This window comes from Gouania willdenowi, chromosome 12, assembly GCF_900634775.1.
Source record: "Gouania willdenowi chromosome 12, fGouWil2.1, whole genome shotgun sequence".
Taxonomy (NCBI): Eukaryota; Metazoa; Chordata; class Actinopteri; order Blenniiformes; family Gobiesocidae; genus Gouania; species Gouania willdenowi.
This window is the reverse complement of record NC_041055.1, coordinates 8,100,340-8,121,885: the sequence shown is the minus strand read 5'-3', so window position 1 is coordinate 8,121,885 and position 21,546 is coordinate 8,100,340. Positions and strand designations below refer to the sequence as shown.

Genomic DNA, 21,546 nt, shown 5'->3' with positions numbered 1-21,546 from the left:
CACGTTTGGTGAATAAAAGACACGCCGTCATGGAAATAAAGTGGGAATGTCACCTGACTGGGTGAAATCTGGAGCGGGGCGGAAAGCGGCGTTGGGGGAGCGAGGGGAGAGGCTGTGGGTGGGGGAGCCGGGAAGACTCTCACCGGATGACAGAGAGTGGTTGAGCGAGGAGAAGCTGCGACTCGTGTGCAGGAGAGGAGAAGGCTGCATGGCAAAACGTCTGAAGAGAGAACGCCGCCTGGAAACAAACAGCAAGAGTCAACATTTAAGAATCATGTGTTCTGCAGCCGGGAGATGATGGAAATGTATTGGAGGCCTTTTTAGAGCAGATTATGTGCATAAATTATGCAGCCTAACAGCGGAAGGCAAGGATTTACAAAGCAAAAGCTGAAATCCTGCAGGAGCACAGGCCCAACATACAGACACTTCATCTGTCTTTATACTAGAGCTGGAGAGTAAATCTACTAATGGATTTAATATATGATAGGATCACATTTCTTATGTATTGTTGGGAGTATTGTAGTGTAGACTCATCCAAAACTGCTTTAACCATGTGTCTCTCTCCCAGCAGTCTGGGCTTTCTCCTCTCTTTCTCTGCAGTTCGCAGTATAACCAAACTACGTGTTCTTTCTCTAGTAAGTCACTAGTGAAAACATGAAAAACATCCTAAAACAGAGGGAAGAATATATATTAAAGCAAAAAAATTGGTGTAAATGTAAAAAAAGAAGAATCTTCATATAAGGCTATGTTAAGTGCCTAAAAACTAGCGAAAACATGACGGACACGCTAAATGTGATGAGTTAGTGTGTGTATCAGTGTGAGCTGAATGTGGGAATGTATAAATGCTGGATATCTGTTGTAAACAAGTTCATATGTGTTTAAGATTGTGCTTTTATACATTTGTATAAAATGTATCTAGGGAAAAGCTCAACCAGGGACAGGAGTTGAGAATTAGCATTAGCTATACACTCTGTATGCATCGCATCAGTTGCATCTTTTTTTTTTTTTGCTGTAACTATGTCTGTCTTCATTGTTCCTGTCAAATAAATACATAAATAAAATAAAAATAAATAAATAAATAAACAGAAAAAAAAAACATTAAAAAAGGCAAGTAAGGGTAGTAAGACAAATCTTTTTGATAAACAAATACACTAAATAATTAGCACTATATAAACGAAGTTGAATTGAAACTAGAACAAAATTCTACAAAAATGACAGGAAACCACACAAAGTCTTTGTTCTCTCCTGTGTTAATGCACAGATTTGTCATTTTAAATGCCAACATGAATGTTGATAATGTGGCTCTGAGATCAGACATTCACATGTTAGTGATGCAAGTTACTTGTTTCTGCTGTAAGTCAATGATAACAGAGTGCGTCCCTTTAATGTTTAGTATGATCTAGCTACTGATCTCTACCTCTCCGGAGTCTTCTCCTTCTTGCCACATCGGACCATCTTGCTCCTGTAGCTGTTCCTCCGTGCTGGACCCCTCTTTATGGAAGTATTTTCAAACGGTGTGGTGGAGATGGACACTTTATTGCCACTCTGAAAGGAGACAACAAACAATAATGAAAGGGCAAGGAAGTAAAAAAAAAAAAAAAAAAAAAAACTTCTGATGCATGCAATCAATGAAATAATTAAATAAATGAGTGTTTGCTTTCAGGTTCAAAAGTCAAAATCAGTATTTAAGCATTTATGGTAAAGTGATATTACCCATTATTCTTTAATAACACTCCCTTTAAAGAACAGCACTAACAGATAAGACACAGCACTTTGATTCATTTACTGTAGATCTCTGCTGATTGGCTGTGAGAAATCACATGGTCCTTCTGCCATAAATCAATGGTCGACTCTAGAGCCAAGGTTCCCATGAGAAAAACCGGAATATAAATCGACGAGCAGCCAGGAGCCTCCATGCATTGCCATAAATTACACAATGGCCTCTGTGAGACTGCCCTTTAGTGGTGAGAAACAATCTTATCAAAAAAGTGCAAATATGATGAGAGTTACATCGCTTTACGCTAGCAAAATGTGCCGTCAAGACTTTGCTGCCCTCTGCCACCACGTACTTGTGTGGAAGTGGATTTTCAACTTTGACAAACTTGAAAACAAAATACAGAACAAAACTTTGCAGAGTTCTGTGCATTCTCTCAACCTCTAGCTTCTCATTCAAGTTGTAGTGAGTTGTATTGCACAGTTTCAGACTGATGAAAAAGAGAGATCTTTTCTCACTGAAAATGCCAGTAGGATAATTAAATTAATAAATTGAGTGATAATTCTAAAAAAGATGTTTTATTGTGTCTTTACAGATTATTATTATTTTTGTTTGTTATATATTATTCCTCAGCAGGAAAGGTAAAATTCCGAGACTGATTTAACTGTAGGGCTACATTGTATATGACATTACAATATTATGTTTTTTAAGTGTGCAGGAGTAGGGGGTACATGGCTTTTGGTTAAATGTTGGAAGGGGTGCGGGACTGTGAAAAGTCTGGGAACCACTCGAGTTACAGGAATGTAGTCTTTTGTTTTTACCTTCAGCAGAAGCTCCACCACCTCGGTGTGGACGAGGCCGTGAACCGCTTCTCCGTTCACGTGAGTGATGAGGTCTCCGGCTTTCAGGCCGGCTTTATGTGCAGGACCCCCATCCTCTACGTTCTGGCCCAAGGACACAGGGAGACATGTTACTTCTCCGCTTAGAAAGTCTTCTTGTGTTCAAACTGTATTTCATTTTTAGCAAAGTCCATGACCTATATTTTTAAGTAAACTAAAATAACAATAACAATAACAATAATAAGTCGGTTTTATATAGCGCTTTTCAAAGAAAACTCAAAGGAAGCAACTCAAAAGATGCCAAAAAACTCAAGGGATGCCAAAAAACTCAAAGGAAGCAAAATAAAATATAAAAAAATACATTTTTTTGAAAACTTTATCCCTTCTTTGTGGCCCCATTCAAAATGGGCAGCTGGCCAGTATCAGTCCCTGGCCCAGGGGTTGGAGACTAGAGTTCTTACCGAGACAATGTGGTAGACGGTGTAGATGTCGCTGTCACACGCATACACACGGATGGCTCGCAGCGTGAAGCCAAACTTCTTCCCCGAGCTGTGGATGACGACGGGCTGCCGAGTGCTTGCTGTGAAGTGGGAGGAGTCTCGGCTGGGGGAGGAGTCTCGTGAGGACGGGTCAGAGGACAATGAGTACGGGGACAGAGGGCTGGCCACAGGGGAACCTCCAAAGAATTCTGGGAGAAGGAATAATTAGGACTTGAGGGGAGGACATGGGTGCTGCTCCACCATAGATCTATTGTGTTTCTTACCTCCAAGGATCATTAGGGACAGTGTTCCTGTAGACACTGACTTTGGGACTTTGGGCACCACCCCACTCTTCTCTGTGGTGGCCTCAGGCTGCTGGGAGGGGGTCGGAGGCGTCTGGTCCACAGAGCTGTGACTGGTGCAGTCCGGACTCTCCACCTCTTCACCTCTGGGAGTGAGCTGGTCCAAATGTTCGGAGAAACTTCCTAAAATCCCCACACAAACATTCTCAGTCAGTAGCTGGGTTTCCATTACAGATTTTCACAAAAAAAGTGATACTTCTAAATGTTGAAAAATTATAATTGCACTTTAAACGTGTTTCAATTGAACGTTGTTTTGGGCAGACGCCTAACAACTCCCATGAAATCTCATCCCGCGAGACTTCGCTGCAGAAAGATGGACGCGCAGAACCTCTTTACAACAAGTATAATGCTAAGAAATGTCCTGGTCTCCTCTTCTGTTTACACGTACCACGCCATGTGTTCTCGGAGAGAAGTGGTCATGTGACCAGGTACGTCATGTCCTGTGACGTGTATTTGGGGGGAAAGTGTTTCCATGGCGCTTTTGCGACACATTTTAATATAGAAACATTTGAAAAACCTCCTCATGAAAGCGTAAAAACATTTTAGCGATATTTGAGTGTTTTTTCAGGTGTTTCCATTACATTGCGCTATTTAGATTTTGCACATTTCCAAGGATAATGGAAACGCCGCTATTGTAGAAGAACAACTTAAGCAGAATGTTAATCAAACAGGTATGTCAAATAGAATCCATCTCAAACGTAGCTATCAAACAACCTCGGGAGCAGGATCTACAGACGGATATCAGTGAATCGCTCTGGGCTGAGGTTTAGGAAAAGATACATTTGTCTTCATTGTGTGCAAGACACTCTTTGATCCAATTTAAAATAGTACATCATACACACCTTACTAAATCCAAATTGGCAAAGATGTATTCCCAAAATGATCCAACGTGTAATAGATGTGGAAAGGCAGAAGCAAACATTAGTTCACATGTTTTGGCTCCATCCAGGAATACTGCGATGCGTTTTCTGCTGTACTTGGATCAAATATAACTCCAGATCCTTTAACGTTGCTTTTTGGGGCCACTTCGGAGAGGTTCACGATCGAGGAACAGAAACGAATTGCTTTTTCCACTCTTTTAGCTCGACGTTGATTCTTTTGAAATGAAAGGATGATGCTCCTCCAGCAGTGGCACAATAGATTAAAGATGTGATATGTACTCATAATTTAGAGAAGATTTAATTAGATATGTGATGGGGTTCCGGAATGGAAGTTCTCTCAGGTGTGGAGGCCTTTTTTATTTATTTTTTTTAATTATTCATCAATACTGGTTCAAGACGAGTTTCAAACTGACACAGGCTGATGTATTCATCACTCTTTGTTATTTTGTTCTCTGTATAAAACATGGTACATTTGGCTACATACCTTTGTATTTTTTACTTTTCTCCATGTGACAATGGGTTTTAAGATGTTCCAGTGTGGGGTCGGTCCAGGTTTTAATGTTTTTCCGAAAATGTAATAAAGATATTAAACACAAAAACAGGTATGTGGGGCGTGTCTGTGGTGGTACCAGAGAGTGTGGCTCCGCTGTGAGTGCTGCCCGGGGTGGTGGCGTCCTGCTCGTCCTGTGGAAGCTCTCCAATGGAGAAGGAAGCTTTGCTGGGGTCGCCCAGGCCTGACGTGTCGTCTGCTTCACTCTCAGCGGAGATGGAGAACTTTGGTAGCACAGAGGGAGGAGGACCCTGATTCAGACTGTCAGGGTCTGTCGAGTGGGACAGCGAGGGCCTGGATTTAAGGAAATAAACAAACCTCAGGATGAAAAAGACTAAAACCTACACTTTTCTGCATTTGGAAAGTTTCACAGACAAAGTCTAGCTTACACGTGCTCACCAAAAAAGAGCTGAACTTAGTGCTGTGCAATATGGAGAAAATGTTTTATCACGATATAAGTAGATTTATATTCTGATAATGATACATCAATATAGTATGTATTCCTTAAAATGACATGAAATGAATGGAAAATTGCTACTCTATATATATTTTATCATACATTTAAAAAAAATATATATATATATATACATACATATATACTGTATATCCCAAAATAAATGGTCCTTTAAGAATCTTCTCAATGAAGGAATATTTGTGACCTTTGCTATACTGTTATCACATGTTCTGATTTTTAAATGTGTATGTGGAGAAAAGAAAAATAAAAAAAATAAAAAATAAAAAATAAATAAATAAATGTGTATGTGGAAATGGCACCAGGGTGCACAAAAAACAACAATAATGGCCACTGCTATCGATTAAACCGTACCTGTAGTGAATTTTACTTGCAAGATCATGTATATGCTGGGTTTTTTCTTTCTTATTATGAATTTTATATTTTGATAAGCGCATTGAGATGACTGTTGTAAATTGCACTATACAAATAAAGTTGAATTGAATTGAATAGATGCTTGGTTAGGTTATATTCTTTAGAAGTCCTTTTAGAGCAGCAGGAGATAAATTAACACTTCCATTTGTGTGACATGTTTACAGCTAGAGTTATATTGGCTGTAGTTACACAGTTAGTAACCAGACTAATTGATGATTTTGGTTACTCCGGGAGACCCAATTTGGCCAAAATAAAGCAGCGTTTCAACTCCGAATACCACAGTATCCGTTTTGTGTGTGTGTGTGTGTGTGTGTGCGTGTGTGTGCGTGTGTAGAGTTAAAGTGAGCTCAGGGCTGGTCGTGCGTACGTTTCACCAAAGTCTGGCGTCCAGCTGAGGGAGTCGACCGTCAGCGGGCTCTCGCTCTTCTTCTCCTCCGTCTCACCCTTCTCCTCCTCCAGATGCCCATGGGACAAATCCAGGCTGCTATAAACCTAAACACACAATGGCTCACTTTACAAAGTGCTTATAACGCCAAAAGAACCAATATAGCAATGTAACCTACGGACGAGGATCTGGGAAACTGAAAAAAGAAGGAAAAAACTCAGACACTAGGGCAGAGGACCCCAACCTTTCTCGAATCGTGACCCCATTTTGATATCACAAAAGTGTGTTACAAATACAGAGTAGCCAGAATTAGTGCACAAAGCGACAAGTACACCACCTCAGATATTTTTATACTGCATTTTAATTGAATTAGATTTATATTTGAGGAAGTTTAAGTATAGGATACACTTGTTTAATATTTAATGTGTTGGATGTGGATTTAAAAAATAATAATATTATCATTATATTATTATAATACAATTAAAAAAACTTTAAAAATAGAATTTTAATGTTTTTTTTTAACCACTTAGACACTTCAGGTGACCCCATTTTAATTCAAGGCGACCCAACAGGGGATCCCGGTCCCAAGGTTGAAAAAGACTGCACTAGGGGGAGAGAATTATTATGATTTTTTTTTTTTTCGGCTTTTATTTTTTTTATGATATGCTAAGATTTCATTTATTCAGAAAACTTTTTTTCAGGAAATTTACTTTGATCTCCTGACATGTTTCAAACGCCAACTGCCAGTCTTCTTCAGTGGCGTCTGCTGATGGTTTTGATGGGTCCTTGACTTCTGCGTAATAATTACAGCACGTTCTTTTTTATTTTTTAGGTTAAGGTTTCATTCATTCAGACAACTTTTTTCAGGAAATGTACTTTCATCTCCTGACAATAACATATTATTCAAAAAGAAGACAAAAAAAACTTGCTGGAATTACTTCCAAAATAAAAACATTAAAAAAAGGGGGGCGAAAAATAAATCAAAACCAATAAAAAAATAAATAAATAAGTTTGTAAAAAAGTGTTCTATAATTCTCACCTTAAATGTCAAAATGTAATTAATTTGCAATATTTAAAGTCACTCCGTTACGTAACTTTAGAGCTTTAGGAAAAAAGGAGCACACTGCAATGCAGCACGACTGCATTGTGTCACATGTATTAAAAACAAGATTATATTTGTGAGCGGAAAATATGTGCAATGCTGTAAAGTAGGTTTGGGCTGAAAGGAGAGCGTGTTTGAAATGGCTCGGTGGCTTCGCTACTCTGGGGAAAAACAGGCGCTGCAGGTGCTTTACCTTCGAGAAGCGGTGAGAGCACGAGGAGAACTGACGCAGCTCCACGTTAAAGTCTTCATCGTGTGTGTCCTCCTCAGTCTCCAGGTGGTGGTACCTCTCAGAGCGAGCTGGAAGGGATGAAAAGGTTTTCAGATGGTATTCAAACCACTTATAGTCACTTCTTCTCCTCATTTTAGTGTTTTTATGGCACAGAGATGATTTATTTATTCAATAACGTATAGCAGGAATCATCCACACACTCCATACACCGTGAGCCAATAGTCATTTAACATTTAGCAAGTGTAATTTGACATCAGCTTCACCGCTACTTTTACAGGAATCCCAAAAAGCTTTTAAAAACTTACATTTACACATTTTCAAACTTTATCTCTTCAATTAAAAGCTGCTTTAACGACTGATTGGAGAAAGGGACGCATCACTTTTGGCACGTTTACTGGACTTATTTTGAGATGCTTTTATAAATTAAATTGAAATAAAAGCCAAATCTGAGCTTGTTTCAGTTGGAATGTTAAACTTAACCTGTATTATCTCAACGTTTAGCCTCAAACATGTAACATCCCTTTAAATGATTTCAGCCAATCAGCATTCACATATATCAGGACTACTCTTTGTATACAATTGTAAGGTAAAATGGCATTTACATAATATTTCAGTTAGGTTGTATGTGTAATTTGGGTTGAGGATCACTTTAATTGATTTATGATTACAGGAGCTTTTTCCAAGAAACAAATATTGACTTTTCCTTAAAAACCCTCTGTCCGTTGATAACTTCACTTACTTATTTCCATTATAGTGAAGTACTTTTGTTTCTTTTGGACAGAATCATTTGGATAAAGATGTTTAGTGTGCCCTTGGTAGGATGCCTATGCTGAATCATCAGCTCACACAAAGTCCTTGGATGTGAGCAGACAAGTCAGAGGCTTCAGTGGTTACAAACATGACTTAGGTCATGATATATAAAGTAGAGGATTCTGGGATTTCTTCCTTGACACATTAGCAAAAAAGCCCCATCATTAATAACAATAGTATCAATGCAGAGTGCCTGAATTTAGCATCATTTGTCATTACATTATAAAGTAAATTTATGTTAAAGAATTTAATTACTCACTATCAAAGTAACTGGTGTCGTCCTCAGACTCCAACTGGGGGATGAACTCGGCTTTTTGCCTCAGCAGCCCGTTCCAGTCCAGGTTGTGGAAGAACTGATGCTGTTTCACCTCAGCGGCGCCTCCTGTGGGTAGAACGTGAACATCCTGTCAGTGAAGACTATCCTCAAAAATGTATGACATTAACATGTAAAGGTGGGATGACGGATCATAGGGCAAGATATCGCAATATTAAAACATCACCTTATGTATCACAGTGGCTGTGTTGTTAATGTAAATACTACACGTACTACTCATACAAAATGAGTATGTAGTATGTTCACATTAGATAGAATGGAAAGACTGAGAAATACCCAAATGTATACTAAATGGGGACATTTTTCAAGTATGCAAGGTGGACACACTAGTCACACTCAACCACCCCATGATGCATAGCAAGAGGAACGTAAAACCGTCTTGGGACCAGCTTCAAGCTAAGAATCCAAACAAAATCATTTATTCTTGTCTTCCATTGTGTTTTTTTTTTTACTGCATTTGTAAACAGGGCTCTTGTTCCGTCATTGCATAATGGCGAAAATCTCAGAAATGTCGTAATGAAATGCGTTTCCGTGAGTTTCATGGATCCAATGACCACATGTTGATATTCCCACACTAGAGTGGGGTATCCGCCTCGTTTATTGTCAATGATGATAAATTAATTCCCAAAAGTGTTTCTGATTTTGATGTTTTCATTTAGTTGAAAGATATTCGTCTTTAGTGTTCGTATGGTGAAGCATTGAATTTAAACACAGGTGGAGAAGAAACCCTTGCACGCTCCTCCTTCCTCTGGGGCAGTGAACCGATCCGACAGCGTGACCATCAATTATTCAGCAGCATTTCTTTCCTGTGATGCTTTAGCGCTGAAGCAGGTGACTTTGTGAACGTCAGCCTGAGGGAGGTGTAGCCGCTTGAACTGTACGCAGCACTAATGAAAAGACCCTGTAACGCAGGTCACGGTCATTTCCACAGACCTGCACGGACGGATTTACACACACACACACACACTGGTGGAGAAATAATACAATCGATCAAAAGCAGCAGGTCAGCGGGTCGCCAGATAAACTGCTCGGCTGCTGGATGACCTCAATTTTCAGTGCGGACACTTGGAATAATGAACCCCGCCGAGCTGCGACGTGAGAATTTATGACGTCCTGTTGTGGCGCTTGTATCTCTGACCCACAGGGATCCATGGATCCTCCTACCTGTTCCCATTCGTTCCAGAGGGTTCTGCCTCAGCAGCAGCGTGATGAGCTCCTGAGCGTCTGCAGGCGACGCGTCCTCTCCTTCAGGCCAGTTGATCTCATCTGTGAGAATCACAGCAGACACATTACACTTTGTGAGGAGGGAAAGCTGCACTGTGTTGGTTTGAAGCTTTTAGTGAATCTGCAGATTTAAGTTTGAAATGTGAACAAAGCTGCGACATGTTCCAAGGCCACATGGCTTTGCTTTGACTTTATCTGTCAAAACTGAGCAACAGCTTAAAACGATTTTTTCGAGCTTTGCAAAGAGAAATGGAACTAAAAGAGAAATGCACGATCTGGCCTTAAAGGTACAACATTATCACTTTAAATAATCGCTCTAAAGCTGAATGATAAAACTTTGTTACTCATTCATGTCAGAGATTTTTAGTTACACCTCGAACACACGTTTAAATGTGGGCATCGTCATTTTGAAGATTTCAGCCCAATCAGTGGCTGTGTTTGAAATACTAACGTACTACTCATACTTAGTCTGACATCAAAATGAGTATGTAGTGCGTTCACATTAGATAATATGTAAAAATTAAGTACGGAGAAATACCCAGATGTATACTATATCAGGACATTTCCTAAATATGCAGGGTGTGCACACGAGTCATACTCAACCTCCCCATGATGCATTGTGAACAGAATGTAAAATCGTCCTGGGACCAGTGTCATGTACTGAATTTACCTCCGTACTGAGATTATAACCCTAACCCTAACATAATGCAATAAGCAATTGACATTTTGAAAAACAAAATTTTTTAGCAAAAATGCATTTTCCGATGCATATATGTGCATATACAATCTCAAAACGATGTGAACTCAGTACGTAACACCGGCTTCAAGCTAAAAATCAAACATCCCACTTTCAAAATAAAAGCATCTCTTCTTGTCTTCCATTAGTTTAACACTTTTGTAAATAGGGCTCTTGTTTTGAAGTTAAGCAGAATTTAAGTTTAAAATTTCCGAAATGTCAGCATGAAATGTGTATCCCTGTGTTTTATAGATCAGATGACCACATGTTGATATTCTACTTTGTCACTTTCTCACTTAAAATACTTTCAGAACTTTCAAAGGTGGAGACTCAACGAGATATTTAGCCTCAGTGTGCTTCAGGTTTTTGGCCTTGTAGGTTCAAAATACATCTTGGAAAACTTCGAAGTATATTTCAGTGGGAACGCTCATCATCCTAACCATAGTATACAGTAGACAGTATATACTCATTCAGTGTGTAGTGCACAGTACGTTAGAATGCGATTTCAAACAGCCAGTGTTCACGTATGTGTTTTAGTGCTTCATTAAATGTCATCCAGTTCCTTAGACGTTCTGACGTTATTCCTAAGAAGAGCAGGAATGTTACGATGGAGAGACTTTGTTGCACTTTCCAGGAAAGCAAAAATTAGACTTTAAAAACGGAGGTGGGCGCAGCATTTGGACGCCAATAAATTGCATGCATAAATTTAACAAATTTCCCTACGGGGATAATAAAGTGTATTGTATCGTACCTTCACCTGAACAAGAAATACCCCTTAAAACTGGATAGTCTACGCTACCATGGCAACCATTGGATGCTTTGAACCTCATCAAACCAACTGGAGTTATGCGACTTGTACTTCGGTGAGTGATCACTACGTCATTGTTTGTCAAACACGTCGACCTTCACCAGCGAGCGTTTAAAGTACTTTTTACATCATTGTATTTCACCTCATCACCTGAACACACACACGTGTAGGGATGTGAATCATGGGGTGTATCAAGATTCGATTCTTTGGGTCACGATTCGATTCAAAATCGATTCTCGTTTTAACCTATTCCATTATTAAAAAATTGATACAATACATAGTGTCGTCAGGCAAATTATGACATCAAAACAATACAGTTTGTATAAGACAAGTGTAAATAAACTGATTCCATGATGTAATCACACAAAGGCAAAAAGAGACAAAAGGTAACTTTTATTCATGTTAAATAAAAACACACACACTCCTTGTGCTGTCTTTGTAATATATTGTAAGTTGGGGTCGCTGTTGTTTCCTGGGGATATTGTGTCATAGACTGTGAAGGTCTGGGTCAGTTTGTGTGTTTTGACCGTGGCCTGGTAGTCTCTACTAACTAACTTTGTATTTTTGGCTTGAAAAAACATATGATTGTGAGAACGTTTAAGTGTATTGTTTGATAACACTCCTAAGACTGTGTTTGTGAAAGTTTAGCATAAACGGTGTGTTATATAAATCACCGCCGATCGCGGTAAACGTTAGCATGAGCATATACATGGGTTTTCCCATAGACATTAGCATGAAGCTAGCAGACTTTTTGTATAGTGGTATTTTCTATTTATAAGAACACTAATATTGTATTTGTATGTTCAGTTTACAGTGTTTCCTGAGTAAAGACTCTAAGCTCATCTTCTGAATCAGAGTTTTTCTTGAAAAAATAAAAAATCAATAAATAAAAAATAAAAAAACATTTTTAAATTGATTTTTCAAGTTTATGAATCGAATCAGAATTGTGGAGGATTAGAATCGCGATTCCCCGTACGCATGTGCATAGCAGTGTTAGCAGAAGCAATATGGCAGCTTTTCTTTCTTCCGCTCGTCTCCGTCCAGCTGCTGTTTTTTCCTCCGTTTGTCTTGAAGATTTTGTCGATCAGTAACAATAAGCTGCTCAATTCCCAGTGATTAAAATCCGCTAACAGAAGACAGCAGACGAAGCAAATGGACTTTGGAGAGGGTAAACAACATCTGAGCTAGCAGATACTAAACATGTTAGAGTCTCCACTGTTCCAATAAAACTCTGCCTTTCCTAGAGACGGCTTGTATCTAACTGACTTTATTGTTCGCAAGGGTTTTGTTTGCAAAGTCAGTAAAAATCAAAGTTGGTTAAAGCCAAGAGCGACTGTTTACATGTTCTCTGTCTGCATGTGAAAAGCCTTGTTAAACCCAAGCCGTCTGTGGCGTGCGGATTGTCTGTTCCCTGCACAGTTCGGCCTCTCCTTTAATCAAATTTGGGCGTCCTATGAATATGTAAATGCAGCCCGAGGCCAACGTCGCATGCGTTTCACGTGTTCAGGCCCTTTAATTAACAGTCGCCCTCAGAGGCTCGGCACAGCGTGATTGAGCTCTAACCAAATCGGTGGTGGCACTGCATCCATTTCCACAGACACAGATAGAGGGCGGCCATTAATCCACTGACAAGCACGTCGCAACGTTTTAAAGATGAAGCTTTTGTGGAGGAGACACAGAGCGACCGAGTGACATCATCATCATCATTGACGCTCGAGCTCAGGATACGTCCAATCACAGGCACCATCTGCTTCTCTGTGGGACTCTGGGAGTCATTTTCCTTCCAGAAACGAAGAGTCTGAGGACATGAGAGTCCTGGGTCATTGAGACTAATGTATGACGAGCTGTACAGCAGCCAAACGACACATGTGAGGAATCCTTGTTGAGATCCTAAATCTTCCAAAACGGAAATGTTTTGGAACAAAGGGTCAAATCTAATGAATTGATGGGGAAATTAAAGGAGGTGTCGGGTATAGTTACCACAGGGATGTTTGGATTGTAGCGGCCAAATGTTCATGGCTGTCATTATTTGTTCCTTCAATGTCAGCATTTCCTTTCTTTGTAATAACGGTGCTAGAAAAAAATAGATTCACAACCGAAACACGATTCTTATTAAGATTCTGAATCGATTCAACATTTTCAAGAATCAATTTTTTTTTTAGTTTTCTATTTGGGGAAAAAATTACAATATCGCCTATATGGATATACAGTATGTCTTTTTTATAGCTTATTTTGTATCAAAGTACTCTTTTTAGGAGTGGCTGCTTTTGCTACTTCTCAGAAGAGCGTGAAAAGCATAGTCGGTTGTATTTCTGAGTGTGTCCCAACCCAGACCTTCCCCTAAACTAGTCACACTACAGAGCTCACTCACACGTGCTGTCCCCACGAGGACAAAAAAACAAAAGTGACACATATTGTGCAGCTGTTTGTTAATAAATGTGCCGGTCGGACATTTTGCGTCAGCAAATTTACCCAGAATTGTCTTTCAGGTCAGACTTTTCATCAAGATTTATATCATATCTCCATGTGAGTTTTGGTCCACATCTCCCAGCTCTTCGCGCTGCAGTAGTCCTGTACTCTGTTTAATTTTGTAGTCTCATAAAATTGAGATGTACTTATTAGTATTTATATTATATCTGCTGATAAACACTGTGGGTACTTACATGTAATATTTCATTTTCATATATAATTTAAAAGGTTTTTAAATGTGTACTTTTGAAGCTAATAAGTGGGTATTCATGTTCTTTATTTGAACACAGATTGAACAGTTAGATTTATTTTTTGGTATTGATATAATCAGAGTTTGTTTTATTGTTTTCTTTTGTCGTAAGAAAGTTTTTATTGTTTGATGTTTCTGAATTGTTCAACTTTGTAGCCATAGAAACTTGTGAAGTATTTGACTGCTTTATTTACTATAAAGTGACAAAGAAATGTAAAATGTTGTACGGTGAGCAATAGGGATGTAACGATTAATCGTAAGGCAGTTAAAAATCGATTCATAGGTATCACGGTTGATTTTCTGAAAATTGAATCGCAGTACTTTTTTTATCCACAAATGTAGGCGGCGGGCGGAGTCTGCTAATACTTTCTTTCTGGCCGCCTTCTACTCTTAAATATGTTAATAAATGATTCATTACCCCTTTAGCACCGACAGAATACCTGTACTACTACTTGAATATCTGTAAAAGTCACGTTTTTCTATTAGCTCTGTCTGCTAGCATAGCTTCTCTTCTTCACTGCAAGATATCTGCATGCCAACCGACCACTGTATTACCAGCGCCCTCTGCTGGTCCAAACAAATATGACGTAAATCAGTGCAATCGTTTTTTTTTTTTTTTAAAAGTCCAATTGTTAAGGCACAAAATACATTTTCAGTTGCACTTTTAAAAGAAAAAGAACTATTATGCAGTTTTGCATTGTTTATTATAGAACCAGAATTTAAATTAATAGGCTTCATTTTCATTTGTATTATTCCTTTATTTATTTCATTCAAGATTTATTTTTAGTTAAATTGCATTGTTTTGAATAGTTTATCAAGGAATTCTTTTGACAATGAAAAATAAAAGGAAAATAGTAGTATTTTCTAGTTTTTTTTCCCAAAAAAAAAATTCGTCTACAGTCCTATTTTGTAAAATAAATTGTGAGAGAATCGTATCGTGAACCCAGTATCGTGAATCGAATCGTATCGGGAGTTGAGTGAATCGTTACATCCCTAGTGAGCAACATAAATGTTACCTCTCTGTCTAAAGTTTGCCTCTGTATGTTTACAATTTTAGAATCACTTGATTGAACCTTGGAAAGCAAACATTTCTTGAATATAATCCATTTTTATTGGCACCTTTTGTTATTAAGAGTATTATCAAGAATCGGTTCTGAATGGAATCATGAGTTGCTGGAAGATTCACATCCATACTTTGTAAAGTTAAATTGTTCCCGCACTGATAGGGAACATGAGATCGGATCAAACCGAGGGAACAAAAGTTAGTTTGACCTCACTGATGATTTGTTGTTATAAATATTGATACGCCAGTACCCATGTGGGGGAACCAATTCGATTTGACTCATCAATGAAACTGTGTGGAAATACTTTAAGGCTAGTGAGAGTGACATTTCTTAGGTGTGCAACAATTTGAATGTTCGTGTACAAAAGTGTAGAATCTATATATTACTCTTTATATTGATTCACATTTCACATGATCGACTGATGATCACGCCACAGGATAGTTTAGGTCTAACATGGGCCACTGGAAGATTTTGTGCTTCCAAATAAATACGCAACATAAAAGAAAAACACAGAAATTGACAGAAAAACCCACAAAATGACAATGAAAATACATAAAAAGACAACAAAATTACACAAAATGGCAACAAAAATACACAAAATAACCTCGAAAACACACCAAATAAACAAACTGGAAAATACAAAAAACAACTATAAGCTTACAAAACCAAAAATAAAAATACAACATCACACACAAGAAACACTCAAAACACCAACAAATATATACAAAATGGCAAAAGAAATACAAAACATTACTCCGAAAATACACAAAACAACAACAAAAATAAACAAAATGACTCCAAAAATATACAAAAATGACAGAAGAGAACAAAATGACTTCAGACTTACAAAACATCAACAAAAATACACAAAATGAACCCAAAAACACACAAAACGACAGCAAAACTGCACAAATTGACCCCCAACACACACTTAACGAAAAGAAGTATCACAAACTGACAGAAAAATTCAAAACACATTAAATATCTACAAAAAACACACAAGCTCATAATGGTGATTATTCTAAATGCTGACATGAATGTTGATGATGTGGCCCTCTGATCAAACAATGACGTTTTTGTGATAGAAGTGACCCATCTTTGATGTAAGTGATCAAAATGTTTGCCCTCCCCAGGGTAAGATGTGCACTTTGTGTCCATGTGTGTGTGTGTGTGGGACGTGACACTGACCACTGATGACTTGTCCGAACAGCTCCTCGGGCGTGTCTCCAAAGAACGGTACGCAGCCCACTAGGAACTCGTAGAGAATGATGCCCATGGCCCACCAGTCCACGGGCTTCCCGTAGCCCTGCCTGAGGATCACCTCTGGAGCGATGTACTCTGGGGTCCCACAAACCTGCACAGGAACAACACAACTACCTCAAAACACACACACACACACACACACACACTAAAGCTGTGGCGACTTAATGAAGATCTACCTGCTTATCGGAGAACTCTCTGGCGTCTTTCTCGATATGTCCCTCGTACAGGTTGGTGGTCATGTTCATCAGACCCACTTTGGAGAGACCAAAGTCTGTCAGCTTGATATGACCCATGGACGTCACCAGCAGACTGTCAAAGGAACAGGATTAGACTAAATACATTCACCAGTTTATCTAAGGCTCATCTTTGCTTTTTGGTGCTGAAAAAACTTTTAAAAACATGCTTCAATTGTTTATATTGGGATTACTAGTTTTATTTTTTTATTTTTGTTACTTTTTATTGTACTTATTTGTGCATGTATGCTTTTCCTTCTCTCTTTTTAATAATACTTATTTACGTTTAAAATTGAAACAAAAAAAACTAAATAAATACCTATTACTATTTTAACTGCTTAAATAAATGGACATAAAACGTTGTCTTTCATCAAAATCATCCAAAAAATAATTTGAAGATTAAATTAAATACTTCTGTGTACTTTTAGTGGTGGAAAAAACAGTCTAGGCTTTCAAAACAACAAAAATATACAAAAATCACACAAAAAAAAACACTCAAAACAACAAAAAATACAGTATATACAAAATGACAACAGAAATACAAAAAAAGTGACTCCATAAACACACAAAACATAATAATAATAATAATAATAATAATAATAATAATAATAATAATAATAATAATAATAATAAGCTAAATGACTATATATGAATATATGAAAATGTCATACTTGTCAGGTTTGAGATCTCTGTGGACGATGCCGTAGTTGTGGAGATACTCGAGAGCCAGCACCGTCTCTGCAAAATACATCCTGGCCATGTCCACGGGCAGCGGCCCCATGTTCTTCAGCAGGTTGGCACAGTCTCCTCCTGAACCACACATACACACACACGGCATTGTGGATGCCATCATCATACACTGAAAACCCGACACAAGCTGCAGCAGCTGCAGGGGGCACAAACCCACCTTCCACGTACTCCATGACCATACAGAGGTGCCGTCGCGTCTCAAAGGAGCAGTACATGGACACCACGAAGGGGTTCTCAGCGAAGGTGAGGATGTCCCGCTCCACAAAGGCCTGTTGGATCTGGTTCCTCAGGATCAGGTTCTGCTTGTTGATCTTCTTCATGGCAAAGCGCTGCTTGGTCTCCTTGTGCCGAACCAAATAAACAGCCCTGTGAGAAAGACGGGTCACCAGTTAGCTTTGAGTCCCCACTGAGCTGTTGTTTCCTTATAGATCATAAGTTTGTGTGTTGGTTTAGCTGAGTTCTCAGAAACAAATGCCCTCTCTCAAGTACCCCCTGTGATGTCATCGCATACCCCTAGGGGTACATGTACCCCCATTTGAGAAACACTGGTTTAGGTGAGGCTGTCACAAATACCCAGAGTTCCTCCAAATTTAATCGGTTTGGTAGCAATCCTCTCAAAGAAACATCCATCGCCGTTTCTGGCTAAAGGCAGACTTTGCACCTGCATAGAGCCCCAGGAGCCACTAGGGGGCCCCAAAGCTGAGTCTCAGTCTACATATGAGAATTTATTTTACCATCTATCCAGGATAAGCTTCAAACTACTTGAGGAGATACTATTTTTATCACATATTATAGATCATTTGGTTGAAAAAAAGATGTAAAAGCTTGAAATTGCTGCTTGAAAGTTTGTTTTATCTCCACTGTAAACACTTGGTTTATTGACATTGTCAGAAAAGTTTAGCGCATTGCATTGTGGGATGTGGAGTCACGTGGACAGATGCATGAAGTGTTTTTACTTAATTCTTATTGTGAATGCTCTTTGATTTCATTAGTTAATAGAGTAATTTCGTTAAATAATGTATTTAACGAGAACAACAGTTAACGTGTGGAAATGTAAGGACGATAACATTTAGATAACAGGTAGACCAGTGACAGACCACCTGCTGTCACACATTAGATCATCAGACTCACCCATAGGCGCCGTTACTGATGAGCTTGGTCATCTCGAAGTCTAACTCGCAGGGTTTCCGTCGGGACCGCAAGGACGTGCTGAGGCTGTGAGACTGACGACGAGAGGAAGGAGGCGTCTTTACTCCACTGCTCCACATATTCACTCACACTGTGTCAACACACTCACCGAATCGTCCGTTTCCGGTGTTTCTGCAATCCCGCTGTCGCAGCTGGTCAACTGAGCGATTTCTGGAAAAAAGAAGCGTGATTGGTTCATTTCAGGCACTTTTTTACCAAATCAGCAGACATTAGGCTTTATTTGCTTCCTATCCTGAAGGTGCTGACTCTGAAATAACCTGAATTGAGGGTTAATGGAGTGGAATTCAACACATGCAATCATTAAAACCCACATTGCATCTTTTTCACTCAAAGTCCATGTGAACAGTTTCAAAGGGGGGGTTGTTGTTTGTTTTGCCCCTGGAGGGCTTGTAAACACATTTCCAGCTCTATTTAACATCTGCCACTCCTCGTAGGATGGCTCACGAGAAGACGGCCCTGCGTGGAAGCGTGCGTGTGTGTGTGTGTGTGTGCGCCCTCCGTGGGGACGCCATTCCTTTCTAATTAGTCATAATGAATGTGTCTGTTGGTTAATTCAGTGGAGACGGAGCGTCATTAGCAAGAGCGTCTGTTCAGTGCAGGACATTAGACAGCATGTCTCTGTCCTCTCATTCCATCACAGCAGCCATCGCTGAAGTTTTACCAGGGCAAAAAATAAATAAATAAACAAAATAAATAAAAGAAATCGTGTGAAATTAAAATAAAAAAAATCTTCATTTAGCAGTTAAAAATTCTCCACGTCATAAACAAAAGCCTGTTTTTACAGACAGAAATAATAATAATAAAAAAAAAATGTCATTTTGTCAAAAACTGAACCAAATTTTGATTGAATTTCCTTCCAACATAGCCAGGTTTACCAAAATAAAATGTTTGGTTTTCTTCCTAATGGAGCAAAGAAAGGGTGATTAATTTCTGAAAAACTTTTGAGTTAAAACCAAACAGATTTAACACATTTCTGTCTCAAAACTGAAATACAACAACAACCGCCAAACTTCACGTGACAGTTTGGTGCATCACAAAGAAATCAGCAGGAGAATGAACATCACCAATGTGAGAACAGCTCCACGCTGGCTGCCATTTCACCAGGGACTATATGCAAGAAATGAAATTTATCACATTAAAAAACCATCAAACCAAGGAATTATTTATTAAGTCTGGGTATCGGTTGGGTTTTATTCGATACCGGTGCCGACTTGATATTTTTTTAAACGGTTTTGGTGCTTAAACCAGTCCTTTTTAAAAAAATGAAACCGCATACACTTTGTCAAATTACAATACCCTTTTTTAGACAATTTTTCCTTAAATAATATATATATATATATATATAAATATATATGTAAGTTACATATGAAAATAATAAATAAACAAAAACATTTAAATAATGTCAAATAAAACTATATTGTATTAAACTATATAATACTGGAGATGAATAACCCCCCAGTACAGTGCAATAAGACACAGAATCATTAACGTATGCACCATGGAGAAGATTACAGCAAGACTACAACTGAAGTTGGAACAATTTGAGAACATTTGGGAACCAATTTTTCTAAAACTGAATGAGCCCTAGACTCCTTTTCTATTAAGTATGCTTTTATTAATTTACTACATCTCGTTGTTTACAATGAAACATATTCTAAATAAATAAAAAGTAAAAAAGACATCAATCAAAATATTTTTCCTTAACAAACAGACATGGCGTGACAGCGGCTTTCACTAACATGAAGTGCTTCCAAGCTGCTTGATTGATGAAGATTACACTATTGTCACATATTTATCCCATCACTGAGGAGCGGTAGGTGGAGTTAAAGGCTTTCTAACCATTCTACAAACCCTCTCAGGCCCTTGTGCTAAAGTAGTTGTAGACCCATGCTTTCACGTTTTCAGAAACTATTGACATTTTAAAACTTGTAACTGTAAAATATGTTGATTATTATTTAGAACAATAACTAAAAAATGATTTCTGTTCTTTAAATTCAAGTATTTGAGTGATCAGTTCTCTGCATTCATCCATAAATACATAAATGTATTTTCTGTACCTTCGAGGGGATCGCGTGTGAGCCCCAGCTGGCTGATGATGTAGCGTGGGATGTCCGTTTTGATGCCCTGGCCCTCCTTGGCGTGGCCCTCTGCTGCCTCCAGGAGGTGGTAAAACTCCTCTGGATCAAACTCCTGCATGAGCACAATGAACAAAGGGAATCAAAGAAGGGTTGCGTCTCATTTAGTCAAAAAGTAAAGAAGAACACCCACAGAATAACCTTTTTTTATTTTGCAAAGGCTTCAAAAACAGTAAAATACACCTAACATTTATCCACAATCCTAAATATGAAGGCTTGAGGCTAAAGAACTGACGGTGAAGGAACATTTTTATCACATAGGCTTCCTAAAAATATGTAGAAAGGCACCAAAAACTCAAAAACAAGACAAAATATCTGTATATTAGATTGTTGTTGTTCCTTTAAAGGCTCCCAGGAGTTAGAAATGCTCTGATGTCAGGATAATCAGGATAATCAAAAACAATTTGCTTGAGAAAAAAAAAAAAGATGTAAAAGGTTGAAATTGCTGCTTGAAAGTTTGCTTTGATCTCCACTGTAAACACTTGGTTTATTGACATTGTCAGAAAAGTCTTGTGCATTGCATTGTGGGATATGGAATCCCGTAGGCCAGGGGTTCTCAACCTTGGGGTCAGGATCCCATTTGGGGTCGCAAAACAATTTCGAATATTTTTTCGAACAATTTAAGCCAATTTTTTACCTTTTTTTGCAACTACACCAAACTTGTCATATTTTAACTTATTTTCATCACTTTTTCTTGCCATATTTTTGCTCCTTTTAATGCATTTTTCCTACATTAAAGCCATTTCTGCCACTTCTCCATCAAATTTCAATGCCTTTTCTGCAAATTTGTTCCACTTTCAAGACATTTTTGACACTTATAAACCCTTACCA

At 38.5% G+C, this 21,546-nt stretch overlaps 1 protein-coding gene across 11 annotated transcripts in view; it reads right to left on the bottom strand.

Moving 5' to 3' along the window:
• Nucleotides 1-21,546, bottom strand: part of mast4 (microtubule associated serine/threonine kinase family member 4) — a 172,802-nt gene that overhangs the window by 5,856 nt on the left and 145,400 nt on the right. For all 11 annotated transcript variants that reach the window (XM_028463618.1, XM_028463619.1, XM_028463620.1 and 8 more), the window contains 17 exons: nt 20,638-20,770; nt 18,669-18,730; nt 18,503-18,594; nt 17,529-17,737; nt 17,293-17,431; nt 16,565-16,697; nt 16,314-16,479; nt 9,739-9,840; nt 8,500-8,622; nt 7,392-7,498; nt 6,079-6,203; nt 4,905-5,119; nt 3,317-3,517; nt 3,015-3,241; nt 2,536-2,658; nt 1,418-1,545; nt 54-238 (listed from right to left, as the gene is read on the bottom strand). In XM_028463618.1, the coding sequence (XP_028319419.1) occupies nt 54-238; nt 1,418-1,545; nt 2,536-2,658; nt 3,015-3,241; nt 3,317-3,517; nt 4,905-5,119; nt 6,079-6,203; nt 7,392-7,498; nt 8,500-8,622; nt 9,739-9,840; nt 16,314-16,479; nt 16,565-16,697; nt 17,293-17,431; nt 17,529-17,737; nt 18,503-18,594; nt 18,669-18,730; nt 20,638-20,770 (2,470 nt within the window). The remainder of the gene's footprint in view (nt 1-53; nt 239-1,417; nt 1,546-2,535; nt 2,659-3,014; nt 3,242-3,316; nt 3,518-4,904; nt 5,120-6,078; nt 6,204-7,391; nt 7,499-8,499; nt 8,623-9,738; nt 9,841-16,313; nt 16,480-16,564; nt 16,698-17,292; nt 17,432-17,528; nt 17,738-18,502; nt 18,595-18,668; nt 18,731-20,637; nt 20,771-21,546) is intronic.